Below are 25225 nucleotides of genomic sequence, written 5' to 3'. Positions count from 1 at the left end.
GCCAAAAAATAAATAAAAGACTTCAGTTCAAATGTGTGTCCCCCCCCCCCCCCCCCCCCCCCCAATCTAACGTCTGAACTTGATCTTCAATGCTTGTAGCTTGCTAGCATTTGCTTTCAAAATAACAATGACAAACTAGGTACATTTCATTAAAGGGTGTATGAACGCATCTCAGCCTTTACAAGTCAGTCATTTTAAATAAAACAAGCTATGACTAACTTCCTTGGGAAACATTGAATTATATTAATTTATTTAACTTCAAAAGCAATTAAAATGCAAATTAGTTTGCAAGAAAATGTAATTCAAGGATAGTCAAACTTTCGATACAAAAAACTAAAGTATAATTATCTATAAAATACTTCAGCACCTTTAACTTGGGACCACACTAGAGGCATTAAAGCGTGACCTTAGGCTCCCTCTGGTGGATTTCAGTTTTACCAATTTTTCCAAAAGCTGGAGTCAAAATATGCAAGCATTCCCTTAATTAAATGGCTGAGACGCCATTTTGTTTCCTAAGCTCCAATGATTTCCAGACTTGGTGTATCATAATTTATAAACTCTCAATCTCAGATCCCAGGAGAGAATTCGGCATTGTGGGGAAAAAATACTTTCTGGGAACATTAAAACCAGCACTGCCTAATTAAAAGCTAATTTTATACTTTCAACCTTGTTCAATGCTTACCAGTCCACTCTAAAAACTACTGTAAACGTTTATAAAACAATTTAGCACCATCAAACTGCGAGTGGCTTAAGGAAGATCTGGCAACAAACCAAGATTTGAGTTTTACATGCCCTCCTTCAAACAAAAAGACAACAGAGTGGGATTGTGGAAAAAAAAGTTTATTTTTCTCAACTTAAGTCTTCCTCCCACCACAGTTCAAAGCCTTGTACATGGGATTCTCAAACAGATTTCATGTCCATTGATGCTGACGTTGATAAATATTAGGCATAGGGTGTTCACTTGAAAATCTTGCCCTGGTTGAAAGGTTTGCCTACATGTTTGAATTCACCCTCCCATGCAAAGTACTCCTTCACCATGGTCTTGCACTCCTCGCTGTCCACATCCAACTTGCGCCAAGTGTAGGACTCGTAGTCAATCTGCCAATCGTCACTCAGCTGTGAAGAGAAGAAAATTAATAAAATTCAAGGGATGGCTATAAATGCTCAACTTGTTTCAAAGCATTAAGAGCTATTTTTCTACATTTATTTTCTGATCCATTATGTACAGATGCAAAAAAGGTCAATGAATTCAAGCATCTCTGGATACAGTTATGTACTAAATTAGTTATCCACTAAATGCAGTTTAAACTCAGAGTTAAATCATTGGTTTTGTGTTCTTAAACTAAGAATTTGCATGCACAACACTGAACAAATCTGCCAATCAATGTAATACACTTTTTAAAAGCAGCTAGTGTGATTAAGGTAAACATTGTTTGACAGTGCATGTTTTAAAAGCACCTTTATAATCTGGTTTAAATTACAAAATAAAAGCATGACGTACTGTACAACATTTGTGGATTTAAGGATCGTTAAACAGGAATGACTTAACATGTTATCTTAACCATTTAGATTGAATTGGCATCAACAAGAGAGACAGAAATTTCAAAGAAAATCTGTGATGCGCTGGTTTTTATCTAACAACACTTTCTCTTTCTGTGAAACATTCAAGACTTTGAATATTAAAGTTGTTTACTCCTGGAGCCCTGCTGCATTTGTTATTGCTGCAGTTTGATCACACCAGTTGTGTTGGGAGGAAGAGATTGTTTGGTTATTGGTCACAACTGGACAAAATCTCAAAACAGCCAATGTTCCTTTTATTCTGTGCTTTTTATAAACATGATGCAAGCCACGAGTTAAACATGGACCATGTGCCTTGGATTTATATATTTTTTTTAAAATTAAACAAGAGAGACTGAAATGGTCTCATGTTTGTTTCAAGTTAGCATTCAATTTCATGAGAAAAAAAAAAATGCTACAGAATAAGTGTGGATAACACTCGCAGCAAAATGTGCATATCTTTTACACTTCTCTCTTCAAAATACGACACCAGATACATTCACCTCTAGAACTGTCAAAACTTATGAATCAAGCTCCAGTGTCCTAAAGATGATTTCCTCAGTATCCAATGTTTTTAATAGACCTTGTTAAAAGAACAAATATTAAATTTGTGACTTAAGCAAATAATTGCAATTAATAATTAAATTATGTTTTGCTCATCAACTTAAATAGGCCCAAGTTTACTTTAGAGTTGTGCAATAATAATAATAATAATAAAAGAAAGAAAAAAAAAGAAACCTTAGGCATTTTGACCTAAACAAAGGAAAAAAAAAAAAAAAGTAGTTAAATCCTAGATAATTAAAGCCATTTTAAATCAATTCTGGTTTAGGTCCATGAGCATCCCTGCAGGATTCTGGCATCATGTGCTATTGTGGAATTTGCATAAAATTTGTTTCTATGATGGTCATAGGCAGACTTAATCTGCAATGTTCTGGCTAGCAGCACTTCCACACAATCCCAAAAAGTGTGTCAGGTTCCAACTATGTTTTGTTGACCTTTACATTAACATTTGGTTGATTCTTCATCCAAAAGCATTTAGCCTAAAAATGAGCATCAAAATGTAACTCTACAATGAAAATATGCACGTGAACATTACATTTTACAGGTTTCACCCAATTGGCTTTTTAGTGTGTTTTCAGCAAAATTAGGTTTGAACTAAACCCAATGTGTCAGTCTGACCCACAACAAAATTTAAAGTTTTTATCAGCTCAAATAAGAAACTTTCCCTTGAAGCGAACTAGAAACACATGTAGCTGTTTTAACAGTTGTTGGTAAAACTACTCACAGGAAACGCAAGATCCTGGCCTCTGAAGACCCAGATACCAGAGATGCAACTGTCGTTGTTTGCACCAAAGAGGATGACACTAGCAAACGCATTCTTGCGCAGTTTATCGAGTCGCTGGAACATTCCTGAGGAGAAGAGCAAGAAAGTACACGTACATTCAGTGAAAAACTATGTAGTGAGAAACTCTTGCGCAAGTAGCACATGCTGAATTCGATATAACCTGAGAACATTCCTGGCACTTTATATTTCAAAATACATCAAACAAAAATGAGTGCAGTCAATGTGACCCAAGCGTACCTGTGATAAGATTACAGCTCATGAAGGCCATTGTCAGCTCTTCAGGGAAGCGGTACTCAGCATACCAGATTGAGAAGCCCTCGCGATCAAAGTGATCCCAGAAGTAAGGCAATGCCACGGTCATGGTGTCCTCGTTGGAGTATTTCCTCTTAAACTCATCCATGACAAAAGAACTAGCAGCAGGAGGACAAAAGGCAAAGTGATGAGAGCGCCAAGACACTCTCAAGCTCTAAAGTGAAGGTGTATTAAGTACCTTTTTGGAAGGTGAGCAAATGGATCCTTTGCTTTTGGCTCAGAAGCCAATGCAGCCTCACATTCATCCATCTCTTCCTCAGCAGGGGCGGCTTTCTTTTCCTCCTTTTTCTTCTCTTTTTTCTCCTGCTGCTGTGGTTGCTGCTTGCCTCCTTCCTTGCCACCCTTCTCCTTCTTGATAGGAGCCTCCTTCTTCGGCTGCATCTCAGCAAACTTCTTAGCTACAAAAACAAGCAAAGATATACTGAAACTCTAACATTAAAGGACAGGAACTGTAGCACTGAATGTTTTCCTAGAGGAAACATCTGTATTAAAGCATACTATGTGAGATTTGTTTTGAGTTGTCCTCTGGGGAAAAAAATAAACCAAAAAAAAGAAACTGCTAAATATTGCTTTAGAGAGGGGGAGGGAAAAAATAAATTAATTAATTAACTGAAAAATTATTAAACACGAAAAAGTGAAAACCTAAGCCAGCATTGGACACCAGATTTCATGCTCGCGTTTGAATTAACTAAAAATCAAATGAGCGCGAGAATGTGTTGGTCCACGCCAACTTCATGCCTGGCATACGTGCATTTCTTGTGTTTATTTCTATCGGTGACTCCTAGAGGCAATTATGTTAAACTGTACACTACAAAGTATCTTTTAGCCGTGCAGTGGCAGCTGTATGGGACGGGATCATCCGCATGTCTAGCAGGTATAAAAGGTTTCCATACAGTGCAGTTGACCAGCCAAACATTAAAGTGCAATTTGCAGCGATCGCCGGTTTTCCCAATCTAATCGGAGCGATCAACTGCTATAAAGGCACCATCTAAAGACAAATTTGCATACGTGAATCAGAAACTTTCCATTCAATAAATGTGCAAATAATGTGATCCTCAAATGCGCTTAACATAATACACACACTTATAAATGACTCCTACTTGTCTTGCTTGCAATGAAGAGTGGGCAAAATCTGATATGTAGTGGGGGAAAAAAAGAATGATCTCAGACACTGGATTTAAACAAAGTTCATGACCGAACGCGTCAAGCATGTTGCCGTGCGCTTTACGAGCTACACCACTCACACTGCTGTTTGCCATGCTCTTTAGTTTTGTTGTCTCACAACAAATCACTCTAGTTCATTCCAACGAGGGTGTGCTATTTGCACCTAAATTAGACTCTACAAAATTGTACCTTTAAATCAGACCATTTCTTTATTAATTCACTCACAGTTCAGACCCCACTGCATTAACCACATCAGCTAAACACTATTATTTTTATTTTGTCATTAATTTCAGAGGACAAACTTGCAAATAACAACCCAGGTGATTTGTGACTTGTGTACGAGTCAGTAAAGTCCTAATGTACAACGGTTACCATTCTTCATTATCAGTTTAACATGCATGATCACAAGATACAAACAAAACATAACTACTGTAAGGGTCTAGGGTGAAAATGGAGTGGAAAGCACTTCTAAATCTTAATATTTTGAATGCATTCAAAGTTAGTTTGAAAAAAAAAAAAAAAAAGATTTTATTTAAAGATTTGCCACAATTATGGTAGATTGCTCCTATACATATGCATTTAATATTTGCTTGTGCTCAATGGCGCTGTGCTAATATCAAAACTGATTTTATTTACAGGAAGATGGAGCCAAAACAAAAAGAACTTACCATCAAACTGAGCCATTTTCTCACAGAGCTTGACTTCTCCCAAAACAGTCTTAAACTGAGGCTGGTTGACGCAGGTCACAAACCAGCGAGTGACATTGGGGTAGGGCTGACGGAAAGCAGGCTCAAGAACCTGGAAAATAAACAATATTAATATTGGTAAACATGCACAGATTACAGACTCAATTGATCACCAGGGTAGTTACATCAGCTGTTCAAACTGCACTAAATTAGAGGACTTGGAGTTTTTGACAGTCGTATACGTGTCCCACCCTGCTAAAACCACTATTAGGAAAATATATTTCACTAAAAAGTGAAAATTGATTGTATTGAGTGTTGCTTTTATAATGTGCTGCAGTGACGGTTTTGTTTTCATTTTCCCTCATTGAGAGCACAACTGGACTCACGTGTGAATCAGTGCACGCAATACGCAGCAGAAATAAGTTTGTACTGAACTTTTTGTTTTTACTCAAGAGCTTTTCGCATCTGGAAATTGTGAAATCCAGATTTGCTGCTCATCTCCGTTAAATAAAAAAAAAAATTTTAAAAAAGATGCAGCTCCAGTATGTGTTGATTGTCTCGTCTCTACAGATTTGGTAAGTGTGTATGATCAGTGCCCTTTCTTTGTTCATTCAGTTGGCAAAGTTAGTTCAAATCGTCAGCAGTACTCTTTCAGTGTTTAAAGACAGACCTTAGTTAAAATAATTTCTAAGTCAATTAGTTTGTTAATATCACTACAATTTTATGGACTGAAAGATCCGCTGTAATTGCAAACTATTACCGACCTTTGCGTTTAATAGTCTACACACACACACGGCTTTCTGACCTAACGAGTGCATCAGAGTTACTGAGAAATAAGACTGAGCTCAATAGAACAGTAGCCTTCAAATGAAGTGAAATTAGGATTAAAGGTTATAGTTTTTCATATTTTGCTTCACAAAAACACATAGCGTTCACATGACAACAAATCACTGACAATAGGAATTTTGAAAAGTACATTATATATTCACACAGATTTGAAAGCCAATAATAATAATAATAATAATAATAAATGCAAATAAAAAAATGCAAGTAATTTAGTGCAATTGGTCTGCTGTGCATGACAAAGCAAATCAAATGAGGTGTTACTAATGTAGGGTTCATGTGTTTAATAGCTTTTAGCTTCATCAGTTGTATTTTGTTTCATGCATAGAGAACTATGAGGTGGCCACTTCCAAATTTTGTACCACATCCACCTTGTAATGGCTACTAACAGAGCCCAAGTGACACTCAAGCACTGGTTATGTGCTTAATTGCATATAGTATTAGCCTTTACACACGATTAGAGCTGAGATTATGGCTGGGAGAAACAAATCGTTTTCCCCTACAAAATAAATACAAACAAAATTAATTAATATTTTATTTATCTGCATCTGGTAGACTGGTGTACTGAGCGAGTTGTCAATGTTGATTTTTGCAGTACCTAGTAATGGGTCAATTTATACAGAGAGCAGAGTAACATTGACCATCAACATTAGACATTAAATTCCTTTCATATGTGCATCTCGTCTATTAATAGTCTAATTACTTTTCACACTTTAGAAATACAAGGTGTGGCACATGAGCCGGTTCAAATGTGTCATTCATAGTGAATGCGTGACAGCCCTTAATTATGCCTTTTTTTTTTGAAGGGTATGCTTGTGATTTTTTTTTTTTCATACAACACAACATTTGTTCACTGTTCTGTTTCTCTATGACAAACTCAAGAGGAACTACGTGAACCTAGAGAGCGTTGCATGAGTGAAAAGTAATTCACTCAAATAGGTTTAAGTTACTAAAATACTAATCGATATCATTATCCAGGCCTAGCTAAGATTTGAGAAACACTGCAGACTGACCTGCTTGTAGAGCCAGAGCAGAGAGCAGACAACAGTGATGTCAGCCAGACTGATTCTTTCTCCAACCAGGAAAGTGCGAGTGTTCAAGTGCTGATTCAGGACTGCAAGGACTCGTTTCACCTCTTCCTTAGCCTGTTCTGTGGCCTACATGCAGACAGAGTACAGTCTCACAAAGCTTTCAATGCAGCTGCAGACAGCAAAAGCCATTGTATTAACAGGCATTCAATGCGAACCTGCTTGTTGAACTGCATGATTCCCAAAGTGGGGAACACCCATGCACTAGCTGGAGGGATGACCTCAGAGTCAGCAAAACTGACCCACTGCAGCACCTGGGCACTGGCCTGTGGAGTGCTGCCACGAAGGACATCATTGCTCACTAAGGGGAGGAAAAGTCAATGTTTTAATGTTGATTTAATGTTGCATATAAGAGAAACCCTTTTTAAGACACCATTAACAGTTATGCATATAGCAATTCAATCTGCCTCAAGTCAAGTTTCTAAAAAACAAATGATGTAAATAAAAACCTTCAATTTTTTTTTTTGATGGGAGATGTATTTGAGGCTGTTAACTTTAGATGGGGCCATGCAGTGGCGCAGTTGCTGGTGCTGTCACCTCACAGCAATAAGGTTGCTGGTTCGAGCCTCAGCTGGCTTAGTTGACATTTGTATATTCTCCCTGCATTCATGTGGGTTTTCTCCAGTTGCCCACACAGTCCAAAGACATGCAGTACAGGTGAATTGGGTAAGCTAAATTGTCTGCAGTGTATGTGAATGAGTAGGCGTTTCCCAGTAATGGGTTGCAGCTGGAAGGCCACCCGCAGTCTAAAACAAATGCTGGATAAGTTGGCGATTCATTCCGCTTTGGCAACCCTAGATTAATAAAGGGACTTAGCCGAAAAGAAAATGAATGAATGAACTAGATGGAAATGGTACTGCACCAGGAGATGCCAGCGATGCATTAAATGATTTGGGAAATTGTTATTGGTTTATTACAATACTCCTCAATGGAAATTTAAATAGAGGTTATTAATGTGTATCCTTAAGGCACAAAAACACAGTAGATGCAAAAAAAAAAAAAAAAAAAAAAAAAAAAAAACGCAAGTATACAAGTGTAGTCTGCAGGTCCCAGATATTGCTCATTCAGCTCATGGCCATGTATAGCTCACACTTCAATAATCCTTTATGATTATAGCTTGTTGTAAAAGATTTCACACTGCAGGAAAATAACTGAAATTTTGAAAACAGACAACAAAATAATAAAAAAAATAAATTAAAAAAAATCAATAAAATCCTTCCGATGAAATTCTGTCAAACGAGCGATCAAGGAGCACAGACTTTAGCCAAGGATCTTTTTAAATTTACAAATCGTCTCAAACAAAATCAAGACCAAAAATGCAGCGTGAGCCAGACTTACACCATCACGGAAGATAGGAATCCTAAAGAGAATTTTAATGTGCATATAAAAGACCTTCTCGAAATAATTTAGGACCTCATCACCACTTCAAGTTCTAATCAGTATCGAACCTTCACCTTATTAAACAGTTGTAGTTAAATAAATCAATGGCGCACAAACACAACAGAACTCAGATAAGCTCTGAAAAAACTAAGCTTGTAGGAATAAATTGCGCGGTTGTTTTCAGTGACAGGTTTCAGCCACTGTTTAAACTAGTCTTTCTTCAACCAGGAGTATGCAAACTTGCAATTTCCCATTTTGACATCGGTTTTACTTTATGATTTTGATACAAGTGGAGAGCATCACATCACATTCCCGCGTTTGTCGTAATTTACGTGACATAACCCGGACGAAAGAGCTTGGCCGGTTGCAACCCAGCCCAAACCAAAACCATGGATCCAGCACGCCGTTGTTAATACTAGGAGGAAAATAATGTATTTATGCTTTTTTGAAGTCAAACACTTTGCACAACATTTAAGACCTTGCGAAAACGCAATTATAACTTGAATAATTTTTAAAGGGCTTCATTTTCTCATGATTGTTTTATCAACTTTTAATACTTTAAGACCCCGCAGACACTCAGAGTATACAAGCATTAAAATCTTATTTAGTGTGAGGTACCCACATCGTCAACAATGAACCATTGAAGTAGACAAAGGATTAATGTATTTTGTTGGTAAATTTAAAATAAGTCATAGTAATGTTTTTTTTTTTTTTGTAATTTAAAAATTGTAATTTCAATGACAACATACTGGTAGCAGATGGAAAGAGGGACCATGTTTAAATAATACCATTTAATCAAATCAGATAACTAAACAAGAAAACCTGTTAAATGATCAATAGCAAACAGGCTCTAATAAAGATTACTTACAGTAGTGAGCAATGGCATTGCTCTCAAACAGACAGAAGCCATCATCACCCTGGTAAGCTGGAACCTAAATGAATGAGCATAAAAATATCATATAATCATTCTGCAAAAATGCATATAAACAGATGCAGGGAAAAGGAAAAGAATACTGACCTTGCCCAAGGGGAAGTTTCCAAGGAAAGCAGGGGATCGGTTTGTCTGCCCAAAGGTGAAGGCAGGGGGGGCACTCGCAATCTTCAGACGAGCCCCACTGTACTGGGCAGCAATCTGAGCCTTAAAGGCCCTCCAGTTCTCTGGGTATGTGTAGAGAGTCTACGGAAACATGGTTTAAGATTGAATTGCTGAAACTGATGCTGCTTGTTTGGCATCAGCCCTCTGTAACACAAACTCAGTGCCAACAGAAGCTGCCCCATCATTAAGACCACTCATAGAGCATTACACAGCACTTTCCCTCAGCCAGACACAGCTGACAGCAAACTGCCCTGCAATAAATTACTTCTCACTCAGCGTGTAAACAGTGTTTGCATATTTAAATAGAGAATCAATATTGCCAGAAGACACTGAAGGGCTGAAATTGCTATTTATTTATGAATCTACGGGTGGCACCAAGCTTTAAAAACTTAATTTCTAACAAAATCTCTAAGTGTTTTGACACTAAGAAAATTCACAAGTAGGTGCTTTTAACTAAACTACAAAATCTTGTTTGTCTTATTAATGAGAACCGCTCGTTAATCAACTCAAATCGCTTTTCAGTCAGCCAATATACGCGCTGTACTTTCCTAAATTAAAAGCTAACAACAAATACCGTGACCTCTTGTCATCTAGAAAATAAAAAAGCAAAACATGAGCGTCATAAAGGGGTAAGAAAAACAAGAAACGTGGCACAAAGAGCGTAGCGCTGTTTCTGCCCGTCATCACTCTAACCACCTTATAAAGGGGTGTGGGGAGTATTTACAACAGAAATAATCATCACAACAGCTACAAAAAAGACCACTAAATCATTCTAAACGGAGAAAACATGTGTAGATATAAGGATTGGGGTGATTATGGGGTGATTGCAGATGGAGATGAGCTGATATCAGGCGTCAGAGGGTTTTCTCCCATCTTACTCACCCCTGCCGCCATCTTCAGGACGAGAGAAAGGAAGAACGAGCGGCGCGCTGGTGACGTATAGGCCTGTTCGGTCGCAGAAATAAAACGCAGTAAGGGTGTCAAAGTGAGAGCTGGACGTGCTCCACTTAATTTATTTGGGAGCATCAGCGAAATTGCCTATAAAACATGGATAAATATTAAAATTGCTTAACCTTTGTTTACAATGGTCTCAACCAATAATAAACACATTATATTTTAAATGTTTTTTCCCTACTATAAAAAGTATTTTGAAAACAGATTTGTCCCTGCCCGACAAAAGCTTTTGCGTTCCAGTGAATTCATTCAAGTTTAAAACGAATTTGTTTGGTTTCATTGTTAATTTACATATTGTTTGTGTCCAGAAACTTTAGATATATTTTCAGTAGAAAATTTACAAAATATCTTAATGGAATATAATCTTGCAATTATAAAATATAAATTCAGAATTTTAAAAAAAATCTACAAGTTTTTACAAAATTGCTGAAAAATAAAACGTTATTTAATCATTTAAAATAAAATGTAAAAAGCAGTGGGTTATCTTTTTACTTGGGCAATGCTTGGGAGGTTCCATCTGTATGCATTTTCTTGTCAGAGTTGTTTTCTTTGATGTGTTATCAGACATTACAAGAGTAGCAAAAATCAGCAACTTATACACATTTCTTTAAAAAAGACACAAGACAAAGACGTGTTCAAAATTTTGTGAGTACTGTATTACAAATGAGCAGTACATAGGTACAGACAGGAATTTACAAAAAAAAAATATAAAAATTCTCTTTATATAAGGAGACTGTAAAACTCTAAAAACAATGTAATGAATAATTACAGTCCTTACAAAACATACATGTCAATCTGCTCAACATTTTTCAACAGGCATATTTATTATACCATGTTCTCTGTTGCCTCGCTGTAGAATAAGTCAGGAGTGTCCAAACTCGGTCCTGGAGGTACAGTGTACTCCATATTTTGGTTCATACCCCATTTAAATGCATATGAACCAGCCAAGTATGCTCTAGGTATATTAGACATCCAGGCCAGTTAGTTGGAGGAAGTTGCAGTGACACCTGTCCTCCAGGACTAAGTTTGGACACCCCTGGATTTTCCATCATGTAGAGCAGGGGTGTCAAATTCAGTTACTGGAGGACCGCAGCACTGCAGTTTAGTTCCAACCCTGCTTCAACACATTTACCTGAAGGACTCAATTAGTTGGATCAGGTGTGTTTAATCAGAATTGGAACCACACTGTGCAGAGCTGCGGCCCTCCAGAAACAGAGTTCGACACGTGATGTAGAGCCACTGCTGAGCTACTCTTTGTTCCCATTCGACTTCATCTGGTTTCAAATTTGAACTTGAAACTGTACTACCAACATTTTAATAAAAGGAGACAATAAAAACAGAAAATGGAAAAAAAGAAAAACTAATCTAAATGAATAGGGAAATAATTACAGTATATACACAAACTAAGTATCATCACCACCACAGCAACAACTCTCAAATTTCCCATATTCACGGCAGAGGAATCAGCTCACAAGACCTAGAAGAATAAGAGACATGTTCAGACAAAAGCTTGATATCATCACCAGAAATTATTTAAAGAAGACTTAATTAAAACGTTCTGTTATCAATTTAATAAGTATAGTTTCAAGCTTAAATCGTAGAAAACATATACCCAGGTAGTCATCCATTAAAGATCCAATGGCAAACTAATAAAAAATAAATAAAAGGACAAAACAAGTCATTAAAAACTGTTAATAAACATTGAAAAAATGATTTATATCATCGACATATTCGAGAAAACTGGCATTTACTTACAATATCATTCTTGTCCACACGAGTTCCCACAATCTTCAGTCGAATTTCATCATCTTGTTGAATCACAACGTCCTGTTAAAAAAAAAAAATAAAAATTGTGTTTAAAACTGTTGAAAAAGAACAACTTTCAAAACAAAAAGCATTCAATCCTACCTCATCCACTGTCTTGTAGCATGGAGGATTTGAGTTTGGATCAAACTCCATCTCAGAGGGAATAGACTAGATTCACACACACAAAAAAAAACACACACACACAGATTTAAGACAATTACACATGTCTTTTACCAATACACGAATATATTTTACCATGAAAACCTACATGTCGAGAAATGAAACAAGACATGGGGCCAATTTCTGTAAAGAGTCCAACCTGGGAAAAAAAGAAATAAAAAATGCATTGAACACTGGAAAAATCTGTAGCAGAGAAAAATTAATGTTCAGTGTCATGTAGAGATTGAGCTTTCACTTTGTAAGACAAATGTATTGTCAGGAGCCGCAATTCGAGTGTTCATTTTGTTTTGCCAGTGCAGGCTTTTTTTTTACTCTTAGAAGTGCCGGTTAAACATGTGCCAGGTTCCCTGCAATATATCCTGATAATGAACAATCCTAAAATTGGTATCATGGACACTTCAAAATTACATTGAATTATTATTTCTGTATAGTATTAGAAAACATTTTAGTTTAAGCAGATTATTGTATCGGTAGTGGTGTCAATAACATGACAATTTAATAGACTATTTATTTGCAAGCAAACATTTTTTACATGAATCTGGCCAATGACATCGACTGAAAATGTTTAGATTATTTACAGACCTATTGTTCATTACCATTGGTTCAACTCGTTTCCTATTCTTTATTCCTAGGTTAAGTAAAATTCTTAACGAATAATAATTAACTAATAACATTCAGTTATATTGTTCAAGACTAACACTGACATTTAAAACAAATGAAATTGTTTAGTAAAGTGTTACCCATGGCACTTTGAAATACTTTTACAGTTTATTTTGCTAGGAAAATCTGTCAACTGTGAACATTTAAGTGCAATACACAAAATGTAGTGTTTATTTGTTATTAAAACTAATTTGTAACTGCTTAAGTCAATATTTTGAGAATGCCATAGATTGTGATAAAAGCTTCAGTAATTATCACAACTAGAAAATCTGATAACACCTTATGCCTATATAAAAGCTCTGAGGACCATTTGCCAAGGGTCTGAAACAAAGGTAATTATACTACAGGGCTTGATTTTGATTGGCTGGTGAAACTTAAGGTGTTCAATTATTTTTAAATAAGCACACTGCTTTCGCAGTTCCAGGCAGGTCTTGACTGCATTAGTTCCACATCACTACGATGAATGGTTACAGTTATTTCACATTTAAAAATCAAAACTAAAGGCTTTGGCTAAGATAATTATGACACTACATAAGTATTACACACGTGAGCTGTCTGAGGACAGAAATCTGAAAAATGTCTCGATTTAAATCATCTGACCTGAACATTTATGTCTAGTAACCATAGTATAAGCACAATAATAGTCTCCAGTTTATTGAACAATTAGAAAATAATAAAACATTATGTACACAACACCTTGTTTGAGCATTATTGTTTTAATAAGTATTAATTATCCCGTACTGATGTTCTATATAATGTATGTTTTATATTTATATTTTTGTAACTGTTGTATGAAAATAAAAACACAAACCGTACTTTGTTAACCTGAGTGACAACAGCATCCACAACTTCTCCTTTGAAGGGACGGAAGACGATGGCTTTGTATTTGACGGGATACAACACAAAACCTCTGCCCGGCTGTATAACCCCTGCTCCAATATTATCGATTGTGGTTACTGCAATAACAAAGCCATACCTGGGAAACAACACACGAGCATTAGAGAGTCAGATCTCATAACGTTCATTCATTTATTGATGAAGTAACGTTAACTTACTTTCCAGTACATGTTCCTTCAACCTCAGTGAACAGTTTCTGTTTGACTGTGTTCAAAAGGTTGGGTCCAAAATATCTTGGATGGAGGAGAATTTCATGCTCCAGAGAGATCTATTGTGACAAACAACGTGTAAACAACAGTGAGCACAGAAAACATTGACGGACATTTATAAGTGCTGCAACTCACTTATCACGTAAAACTAAAACACCCACTGACTTACGTGGTAAAACATCTCTTATTGTATTTTAGCTTCCAAAAGTCTTGAATTAAAACTCTACAGCCACGACTTTCTATGTCAGTGCGTTCAGGCGCCGAATCTCGACAGCGCGAGCACGCGAATGTTTCCGGGTGAAAACGACTGCAAATTAAAAGCCCTAAGATTCCCTAGAAATAAAGTCCCTGCTAGTTTAGTGTGCGTTGATTCTGGATTCAGAATTTTATTTTTATACAAATGTAGACACTTCAACTGTTTTTGTCTATAAGATTCCCTATTAAGGTAAGACACTGCAGATGAAAAATAAATGAATTCATATTTATTAGCAGCTACTTCACCAGATGAGTGATTATTACATTATGATTTTTAATGCTATGTGTGATATTTATTTATTTGCAGACATTTTACCTCGAAAATCAAAACCTTTGAAGTCAGGCCCAAAATGTATATTTCTTTCAAAACATTTTCTTTAAAAATGAGAATATGCAAGTTTTGAGTATGTGCTGCTTAAATGCTAATAGTAGGCTAAATGTTCAAAATATATTGGCTATTGGCGTGGACACAATAAAGCTTTTAAAAACCACACAGTAAATTCAGATATCTTGTTGTTCACATTTGCTTCTGTTTTAACTTTTAAGATTGTCACGTAACAAAAAAAATAAAAATAAAATAAACAGTTAATAACCCAACTTGCATGATTTTTTGCTATGACCCAATGTTGTATACGTTTTTAATGTCCTTAAATTTTAATAGCCATGCAAATAAAACATAATTAAATACATTTTAAAAGAATATAAATATTTGTAACATGCATTTTTTAATAATTTGAGATTTTTCAATCAAGCAAGCAACAAATGAATGAATGAATGAATGAATGAATATCAATAATGCAGAACTTATTTACAATAGAAAACATGTTCTTTTCCAAACTGAATGGTTGCCTATAGACCATTTTGAGGGATGTGAACAAAAACAATGGTCCCAACGTATTTCCTGTTTTACATTTCTATAGCTTCTAAGAATCTAAAAAGAGACACATATTAATAAATAATGTTATGATAGCTGTTTTAATATTAAGTTATGATTGAATTGCTTCTTGATACAGTTATAAAATAGTTTGATAACAAGCAGGAAATGTTCATGGGCCAAAGACATGACCACACTGAAATGGTCTATAACTAGTGAAATGAGATTCGAACGATTTTATTTGTGTTTTTAAAACATTGAACACACAGTGATATCAATTTCGATGTTGTCTTAAGATTATGGTAATTTAATTTGAACCAATAACCAGCAATAACATCATCGTTGTTTCCACTAAATCCGATTTTACTCAGTCAATTGTAAACGCACCACTTTGTTTGCTGACCCGTGTTCAGCGTTTACACACAGCCTGCAAAACAACACACGAACACAAGAGGTCACTATAACTCTAAACTTTTGCATTGTGAGGTCATCATTCCCCAGATATAGGAACTTGAAAGCATTTTCTAGATGAATATACGATTTTTAATTACTGAAGGTTTTTTATGTACACTCTGGCATATATTTTTGTATATTATTGTACATTTCTGTATTTGTTGTTTAAAAAAGCATTTTCTATCGAAGCAGCGAGTGATATTTGCACCAATATCTTACATTAAAGTTTTAGTGCTGTTGAATCCAAGTGACGAATAAAATGTCTATTTCTCAATAATCCAGAGGTATCTTGACAACTAGCAACTATGTAAACCTAAATTATATTATTGTCTATATATACATACATACATAGTCTATATATACATACATACATATATCTTTGTGTGTGTGTGTGTGTGTGTGTGTGTGATCTTCAAACAAATAACTAAATAAATAAACAAATAACTAAATAACTAACTACCTAAATAAATAAATGAACAAATAACCAACTGACTAACTAAGTAAAAAAAAACTAATAACTAAATAATCTAAATAAATAAATAAACAAATAACTAAATAACTAACTAAATAAATAAATGAACAAATCACTAACTAAACAAATAAACAAATAACTAACTGACAAACTTACTAAATTAATAACTAACTAACTAACTAACTAACTAACTAACTAACTAACTAACTAACTAGCTAACTAGCTAAATAAATAAATAAATAAATAAGCAAACAAATAACTAAATACTAAATTAATAACTAACTAACTAACTAACTAACTAACTAACTAGCTAAATAAATAAATAAATAAATAAGCAAACAAATAACTAAATACTAAATTAATAACTAACTAACTAACTAACTAACTAACTAACTAGCTAAATAAATAAATGAATAAATAAATAAGCAAACAAATAACTAAATAACAAACAAATAAATAAACAAAAAACAAACAAATAACTAAATAACTAACTAAATAAATAAACAAATAACTAACTAACTAAATAAATAAATAAATATAAAAACAGTGTAGTTTTGCCAACAAAAATAAATAAAATTCATCATCAAAAAAAAAAAAAAAAATCTAACTAGCCCAATAATATCTATTTAATAAAATACATCATTATAATATATCACTAAAATTATTACTTAATTATTAACACCAGCAAATCATTACACTCCCTATAATGAGCCAGCAATGAAACATGATGTATTTAAGAATTAGGAGGTCCTTTGCACTAAATGTTAAGTGATGCATAAAACGTTTATACAGGAAAAGATCTCTGAAACGTTTCCTTCCAGTTTGGCTGCTGTTTTGTAGCTTTAATAGCAAGTTTTAAACGCTTCTCTTTCACGGACAAATAAAAGCAAATGCAGTGCAGTGCTATAGATCAGACTGTCCCTCTATTGTTGCAGAGGCAGGTCAGAAACCCCAGGACTAAAGCCATGCATGTTGATGAGCAGGGCAGATGTCCACACACATATCTGAGCATGCTGGATGAGCTTTGCATCATGCATATCCAGGCCGCTCCTCGGGGATTTCTTCATTCTGTCTGCAGCACATTCTTGCAAAGAGCAGGAATTCACTCATCGCATTAACCTTGATATTATAAAGGGCGGAGGAGAGAATGAGTGCAGATGTCTTCACAGTCACAAGTTCATGGCCTTCATGTTGTGGATACAGTGCCGTCATTTGATCAGACCTCACTGCTGGATCAACTTACAGCAATTTCTCACTTTTAAATCGCTGCTGTGGATGACACAGAGTGCAGATTCTATTTATTTGGATAATTTATGCACTTAAAATATATTTGTTTGGCCAAGATCAATACAAATGTATAATACAAAAGCACAAGGCCTTGCAAAAAACTAAATCATGTAGAAATTGAGAGAATATTGAACTTGATTTCCAAGAGTAAACATCAAATGCAGCAAATGTTACTGGCTGACCTTTCATTTCTTGTAATAAATGTAGTTTAGTTTGATCTAGTATTGATAGTTTGTAAATGATTATATTATATATAATATATAGAATTTTACTATACAACAATAATTATAAAAGTAAGCACTATTTGATAATACTGGTATTATACAAACAAAATTTAATAATATTGTTAGCCAGTGTGTGTAAAGATGAAACACTTATTCTAACCTGTATTTTATACATATAAACAACAATATAATCATTGAATTAGAAAGGTACTGCAATAAAATAAAGTGCACTGTTTACAAACTTATAAAAAAAACTAGTTGTTTGAAGGATTTTTAAAAGATATGTTTAATATATATGGATATTAAGATGAGTTAAGCAATCAGTGTACACTCCATTTGGAAAATATATTAATATTTAATACTTTGAATATTTTATCCATTTACCAGTATTAGTATTTCTAATGTTTTAGTCACCAAAATATTTAGAAATTAAAAGATAATACAATTAAATTCAAGCAAAATATTGAAAGCAAAAAAATTACAACCTACAAAATGTCAAACATTTATTTTTTTACTTCTCTTGATTTTTCCTCTTTTTTTAAAATTTGTATTTAATAATTTTCTATAACATATAAATTTGGATGTACTAGTTTTTGGACTGTTATCGTAAGTTGTGGGATAAGCTCCAGCTTTGGCTTCAGTACTTACTAATCTAATGTATATGCACAAATGTATGATTGTATAGCTTCCTATTAAAAATATTAATAAAAAAATGATTTGTAATGGGTGTACTTATATGTGGAGAGTGTGTGTATGTGTGTGTGTGTGTGTGTGTGTGTATAATTTTCTTGATTCTGCAATTACTCATAGGAAGTGACAGTTTTGTTAACCACGACGTGAAAGAAAGTGAACATATGTAAGCAAACCTACCACAGTAGTGGTTTATTCACCTTTCATTGTGCAGCATTTTGTTTGGACCAGCACACTGTGTTCAGATATATTTCTCTGGTGCGGCTTTTGTTTTTTTGAGAGCAAAGCCCTTGTCCGGTGTTGATGTGAGTGCTCTCCGAGCTCCTGCAAAGAAAAGCCCTGTTCCTGAGCTCCGGCTCACTACTTTCCTTCCCCCTCTCCCTGCTCTCGCCAAAGGTAGCTTTCAGATGCAAAATAAGCAGACATATGGAGAGGAGGTCTTTCTCCAGCCCTCCTAAAGATTCAGATTGTATGACAAATCACGTCCACCACCACCCTCCCAACCCCACGCCGAATCTCCAGACAACAGCTTCATTAGAGTGAAAGAAGCAGTTTTTGCAGCTTTGTCGAGTCAAGCTCAGACTTCTTTCCCTTCTCAATTACTCCATTGTTGGCAAGAGATTCGAGTTATTGCACTCAAAACCATATGGCTGATTCGAACACCTAGTGCACCAAGTGATGCCATCACCCCAACCTGTTTCACTTCAAGAATAAATGAGTCAAAAAAAAAGAAATCATTGGAGTCATTGGACTCAAACATCTGAATTACGTTCTTTTAACTTAATTTAGTCAAACAGAACCCATAAACAAAATAAAAAACACTCATTTAAATTGTTTTAACTTGAACACAGTTTACTGTTGCATAAACAAATCACTTTGAACAATTGAGAAAAACTACTTTATTAAAAAAGAAAAGTCTTTTACTCGTCATATGAACTGGACAAGTAAACAGAGACTCAGAACTAGAATTAGCACAGTTATTATTACTCAATAGGTGAAGCAACACACTTGGAGAAAACATCCTAAGCATAATAAAAACTTTAATTTCCTCTAAATTAAAAAAGAAGTGTCGATAAAAGTCCAACAAGTATTCTTCTGTATTTAAAACAATTGAAAGGATGGTTCATGCGAAAATGAAAACTACCTCATCACATGGTTTTAAATCTGTATTAGCAGCTTTCTTCTATTAAATACAACAAAATACATTCAGAAAAAAATCTTATTGCTGGTATTAACTTTCATAGTGGAAAAAATACAGTGAAAGTCAATGGAGGTGCCAGCATTTTTCTTCTTTTGTGTTCATTAGAAGAAAGAAAGTCAAACAGGGTTTGGAACAAGTGAAGAATGAGTAAATGACGGCAGAGTTCTACATTTTTTTGAGTGAACTCTCCCTTTAAGATTACACTTTTCTCAACATTATTGTCAAAAAGTGTGTAGTCCCAACCCAAAATTATTTAGTTAACTTATTTGTTTTGAAATTTAAGTGGACTGAATATAATAAAAGTAAAAAACAAAATCTTGAATTCTCTAGTTTGAGCTCCTATTAAACAAGCGATTTAAAAATCTTTGTTTTAGAGTAAACAGACACGGTGCATCAACAAATATTTGCTGCAAAAACAAAAAGCTGGAAAGCCCAAAAGAAAAGCAACTCTGCAAAACGTCTAACACATGCAACGGTCTGGTGAGGTCAGGTGTATGAACTTATCATTAGTCAGAGAATCGCTGTTATACTTCCTCCCTTTTACGCTGATGTAGCTTGTGCAAAGCTTCTTCTCATTTTAGTGAGGAGTTGCCTGGGTTACTTTCAAATATAAAGTCTTTAGAGACACAGCTTTCATTGTTAGCACTGATGCAGGGTAAACTAGAGGTAAATTATGCACTTGCACAAACACACCAAGACAAGTGAATGCCCCACCGTAGGGTTTGTATTTAGACTTGGACATCTGATTGATAGTACTAGGTTCACGAACTGGTACATTATGTGTCGGGCTCACAAAGAGAGCTGAGAATTTACATTCACATCACTTGTAATGAGATTCCATTGCATTTTGATAATAGCACCTGTTCTGAAATCAAGTAAATATACACAAACTTATAATCCATTTCCAAAAGTGGGAAACATTTAAATAATGAAATTTAATGATTATGAAATGTAGATTTCAAGTTACAGGAATCCATTTGAGAGCAGTGCCGATAGTAAACAGTACCATATGGTAAAATAAATAATATATAAAATGATTTTCATTATATAAAAAAATAAATAAACACACACACACACACATATATAGTCAGATTTATTAGCCCCCCTGAATTATTAGCCGCCCTGTACATTTTTTCCCCAATTTTTGTTTAAAGGAGAGAAGATTTGATGACAGTAAATAATATTTTACTAGATATTTTTCAAGACATTTCTTTACATCCTAAAGTGATATTTAAAGGCTTAACTAGGTTAATTAGGTTAACTAGGCAGGATAGGGTATTTAGGCAAGTAAATGTATAACGATGGTTTGTTTTCTAATGAAAAAATATATAGCTTAAAGGAGCTAATAATTTTGACCTTAAAATGTTTTTATTTTTTTATTAAAAACTGCTTTTATTCTAGCCTAAATAAAACAAATAAGACTTTCTCCAGAAGAAAAACATATTATCAGACATACTGTGAAAATTTCTTTGCTTTGTTAAACATCATTTAGGAAATATGTACAAAAGAAAAAAAATCAATGGGGGTCTAATAATTCTAACTACAACTGTATATAAATAATTATTTTAAGTGTAATTATGTTATATTTACATTTCACAAACTATTAAAACACTTTAAGTAAATTAAATAATATTATTTTACATTTAACATGTTCTTGACAACACATTGCAAAGACAAAAAATAGTATAAAAATAAAAATAGGATTAGATTAGATTTACATAAGAAAGAAAGAAAGAAAGAAAGAAAGAAAGAAAGAAAGAAAGAAAGAAAGAAAGAAAGAAAGAAAGAAAGAAAGAAACTGATTGAATGAATATCAAATGTAATGCACAATTACAGATTTCTGGATTTTGTTTATTATGGTACATAATTGTGGTGCTTTATGTAAAACAGTTATGGAAGAATGAATGTTTACATAACTTTAAATCTGTGAAGGAAGGAAGGAAGGAAGAGAGAAAGAAAAAAAGAAAGATCAGTCCAAATCTAGCATTCTAATCAGTAAAGGTTTAGTTTTGAAAACGAAACAGTTCATTTATTATTTTTAGTTGTGAATCCATCTTAAGAAAACAAGTCATTTCAAAAGTTTTGCAAGGTGTTGCAAGATGCTTTACATGGTATTATTATTTTGCATTAAGATAAAATGTAGAAAGGACAGCAAAACAACTGCAAAATAGATAAAAATAAATTAAAGTACAAGAGGTGTATTTTAGAACATTTGGACCCTATGGCTGGAATTGCTTAGTTAGAGCCCCCAAATTAAAAAAACTCGCCCCTGAAAACAGGTGTATAACGCAAGATTTCATAACTTTTTTCCAATCCCAATAAAAGTCTATTTTATTCGGCAAAATATACAGCAAGTCGTTCAAATATTGATGTGAACAAAGCCGTGACTTTATTAAAGCTCTAGAATCTTCCAGCAGGGTGTGACAAAGTTGCTGCAGTCTTTAAACATTGTAACCCTATAGCGTTTCTTTTCGGTTTGTAAGCGAGGGAGGGAGGGCTGTGTGGGGGTGATTCTCTTATTTGGGGTGTGGTGTCCGCGTACAATTGAAGCACTGGAGTAAGGAATTAATTATCATTCAAAAGTAATGGCCCTATTCTGCCCTGCTTGAATTCTGAACAAGGAGAGAAAAGGTCCTCTGGCCCCGATCCTGCCGCAGCGCCAGGGGAAAGGATTATTCCGGGGATTACCATGTGAAAACTTCTATCAGACTTTCTGACTCAAAGATCTTTTGCGAAGAGTAATCGCGTTAATACCCGGGGATTAATGCTGGGCCGAATGCAAAATTGAATTTTAATTCGAATTGCATAAATAGATATAAAATAAATTAAAAGGCCATTCTGCCGGAGAATAAAGAGAGTTCTGCTCTTCACACGTCACATGCCAATCCAAAACAGAAGCCACGGGTCGAACAACTCCAATGCACCTTTCACACACCGTTTCCACACCTGCCAAGCAAATCTTTGGCGTTTTAATACTGCTCTTTTTCTTCTTCCCTTTTTTAATGTTGCAATAGGCATTGTGCATTGAAATATCACTTCTATTCAGGCCGTATATTTAATTTGAGCCTGTGCTCGCGGACAGCAGACCACGTGCGTTGCATTGCTTTCTTTTTAAAAAGTGCAGCGTGCATGATTGTTTTGGGGTTCAGATCAGACCCTCTTTAAGTAATTCAGTTGTTTCATTTTCTCACGTGTTTCTGCTATTGAAATGCAATCAGGTCTCGTGCACTTGTGGCTAATCCTGTCAGAATCTCCTTGGCAACATCTCTCAGCTGTGGGCAAAGCCCTTCTTCCTCCCCGCCGCCCCTTTCAGGAAAAGAGAGCGAGAGAAAGAGAGAGAAAACTCTGACACATCCATCACTTTTGTCGAAATAAGTAATGTTAAGTAACATTGTAAAACAATAACTTTTTTATGACTTTATAAGAGCAATAAGTGCACGGTCCGGGCCAGATCGCTAATGTTCTGACTGGAAGCAAAATAGTCGTTCAAGCTGTTTTCCGTCTTTGAAGTTATTACTGACAGGTTGGTGTTGTAATAGTAAAATCGATCTCCCCCCATCACCCCGGTCTGGACCTCCACGGAGGCATCAGAGGGGCTTTAAAACCAGTGCGTTCGCCATAAAATCTAAAATCGTTAAAAAAAAAAAAAAAAACTTAGATCACTTGCTAATTGTGGTCCGCAACTAATTAAAGAAAAACTAAAATAACTATTTATTCTAAATTACTTAGGCCACATTAGATCATTTGTTACATTAAGAACACTTCACGTAGGCTACCTGCTTATTTTCTTATTATTTGTTTTAGGTTTTGTATTGCAACTTTTAAATTACTTTTAGATTACGTTTGAGCTAACTTTTGTCTCCAAATTGTAATGCGTGACTTGAAAAAATAATATAATAATAATAATAATAATATAATATAAGATAATATAGTACATTATATTGTTTTGAAATGGCTATTCATTGCAGTGAAAAAAAAACATCTCAGAAGTTCCCTACATCTTTATGAGTTCATATTAGGTTGTCTGAAATTATGCATCCAGTCCACTTGTGCTTCACTTGATGCCAGCGAAAGCACAAACGTGTCTCAGAAGCGGGGTGTTTTTTGTTCACGCTGGGACTATTTGAATAAGAATAATGCTATTGGAGTGTCGCAGGCCGAGAAAAATGAGTGACAAAAGCTCAGAGGCGCAGAATTTGGACGGGGGACAAGCCGTATAGAGCTGAAAAGAAGAGAGAGGAGAGGCGCACAATGGAACAATTCACCTTATAATCGCTTTGATATATCATACATGCCTGAAGACTCTAAACATTGTGTAATTATTTATAAATGACTGTGCCCCTATCGCCATAATACCGCACGGAGAAAAGCGCCGCAGGTCTCTCGCCAAACTATTTCTAAATAGTGCCCCCTTCATTTTTTTCCAAAGAGGGGCGAGTTGCTTGCAATTGAATAAATTGAATAATTAATGAACAATTGTACGGCTGTCTCATAAAGATGTCTTTAAATAAAACTTAAGCCACTGGGCTCATTGGAGCAAGTTTGATTGAACTGCATCTTTCACCCTGTCTGTTATAACTCAAAATGCTGCTGCAGACACCGTGAAATAAAGTAAAATATCACTTCTGTAAACGCGTCATTTTGATGTGGACGTGAAATATAGGTTATGTATGGTAAAAAGGCAATGTACCAGAAAAAAACGTTTAATGTGAAGGCTAACGGTCTAAAATGTGCATTGAAAATGCAAAACTTTGAAAGTGTTTTATTTTCCGTTAACCAACGCATATATGCTACTATTGGAGGTTTGGAGAAAGGATGGATTATTTGTGCAGTAATGTAGGCTACCGCGTTGTTGTTGTTGTTGTTGTTGTTTTAGCCTAACCATTATTCTGCTCTTATTTTATGTAGTTTTGTTTTGCCAAATTATTGCGAGCTTCAAATTAAAACATAGATCTGATGCATATATGCATTTTAGCCTATATGAAAAACGTGTGAGGTCTTGCAGAATCACTTTTGTGAAGTAACATGCATTTAGTAAAATACTTTTTTTTTTACATTTTGCAAAATAGCTTGAGATCAAAGTAGCCCGCAAACTTTATATATATATATATATATATATATATATATATATATATATATATATATATATATATATATATATATATATATCATAGAAAAATATTTATAACATATATAACATTTAGAATTCTGCAACAAACCAAAACAATTTGGCCTTAAATAATATTTGACAGATATGATGTGATATAACAAAATACATTAGAAAAATGTGCAAAATGTGTCTTGCAGCCTCAGGCCACTTTTGCTGAAGTCCATTCTTTTCGATTTCCTCTTGAGATTTAAGTTAAAGTGGGCTTGTTGCATGCAGGACAGACAGCAACAGCTCCGCTCGCGTGGCCGGACAGTTCTCCTGCTCTCTGATTGGCCAGCGGTGATTACAGGCACGCTTCAGAGGGCGAACAAACAACAGGCATAAATTATGCTAATGAGATGGTCGTGCGGCACGGGGCAGACCTGATGCAAACCATTCATTCATCCTTCACAAAAATGCCAAAGCGAGGGGGGTATGTCCAT

The 25225-nt window shown here is 34.9% G+C and overlaps 2 protein-coding genes across 5 annotated transcripts in view; both read right to left on the bottom strand.

The window, feature by feature from the left end:
• Positions 1-824: 824 nt before the first annotated feature.
• On the bottom strand, positions 825-10374 carry eef1g (eukaryotic translation elongation factor 1 gamma). Its single transcript, NM_173263.1, is given in 10 exon segments — positions 825-1116; positions 2843-2967; positions 3140-3312; positions 3393-3612; positions 5047-5176; positions 6921-7064; positions 7154-7296; positions 9244-9307; positions 9394-9552; positions 10354-10374. Coding segments are annotated over 10 exon segments (1329 nt in total). The 5' UTR covers positions 10366-10374; the 3' UTR covers positions 825-957.
• A 685-nt stretch (positions 10375-11059) lies between these two features.
• Positions 11060-25225, bottom strand: part of polr2g (RNA polymerase II subunit G) — an 87131-nt gene continuing 72965 nt past the window's right edge. The window contains exons 1-9 of one of the 4 annotated variants that reach the window (XR_015506629.1): positions 14347-14466; positions 14127-14236; positions 13888-14047; positions 12500-12550; positions 12334-12399; positions 12181-12252; positions 12038-12071; positions 11651-11902; positions 11060-11520 (exon numbers count right to left, since the gene is read on the bottom strand). Coding sequence is in view for 2 of the 4 variants with exons in the window: in NM_199669.1 (NP_955963.1) it covers positions 11889-11902; positions 12038-12071; positions 12181-12252; positions 12334-12399; positions 12500-12550; positions 13888-14047; positions 14127-14236; positions 14347-14358 (519 nt within the window). In the remaining 2 variants the exon portion in view is untranslated. 4 annotated transcript variants of the gene reach the window in all.

The sequence above is a fragment of the Danio rerio genome, chromosome 14 (genome assembly GCF_052040795.2).
Source record: "Danio rerio strain M-AB ecotype USA chromosome 14, GRCz13ab, whole genome shotgun sequence".
Lineage (NCBI taxonomy): Eukaryota > Metazoa > Chordata > Actinopteri > Cypriniformes > Danionidae > Danio > Danio rerio.
This window is presented reverse-complemented; position numbering and strand designations above follow the sequence as displayed.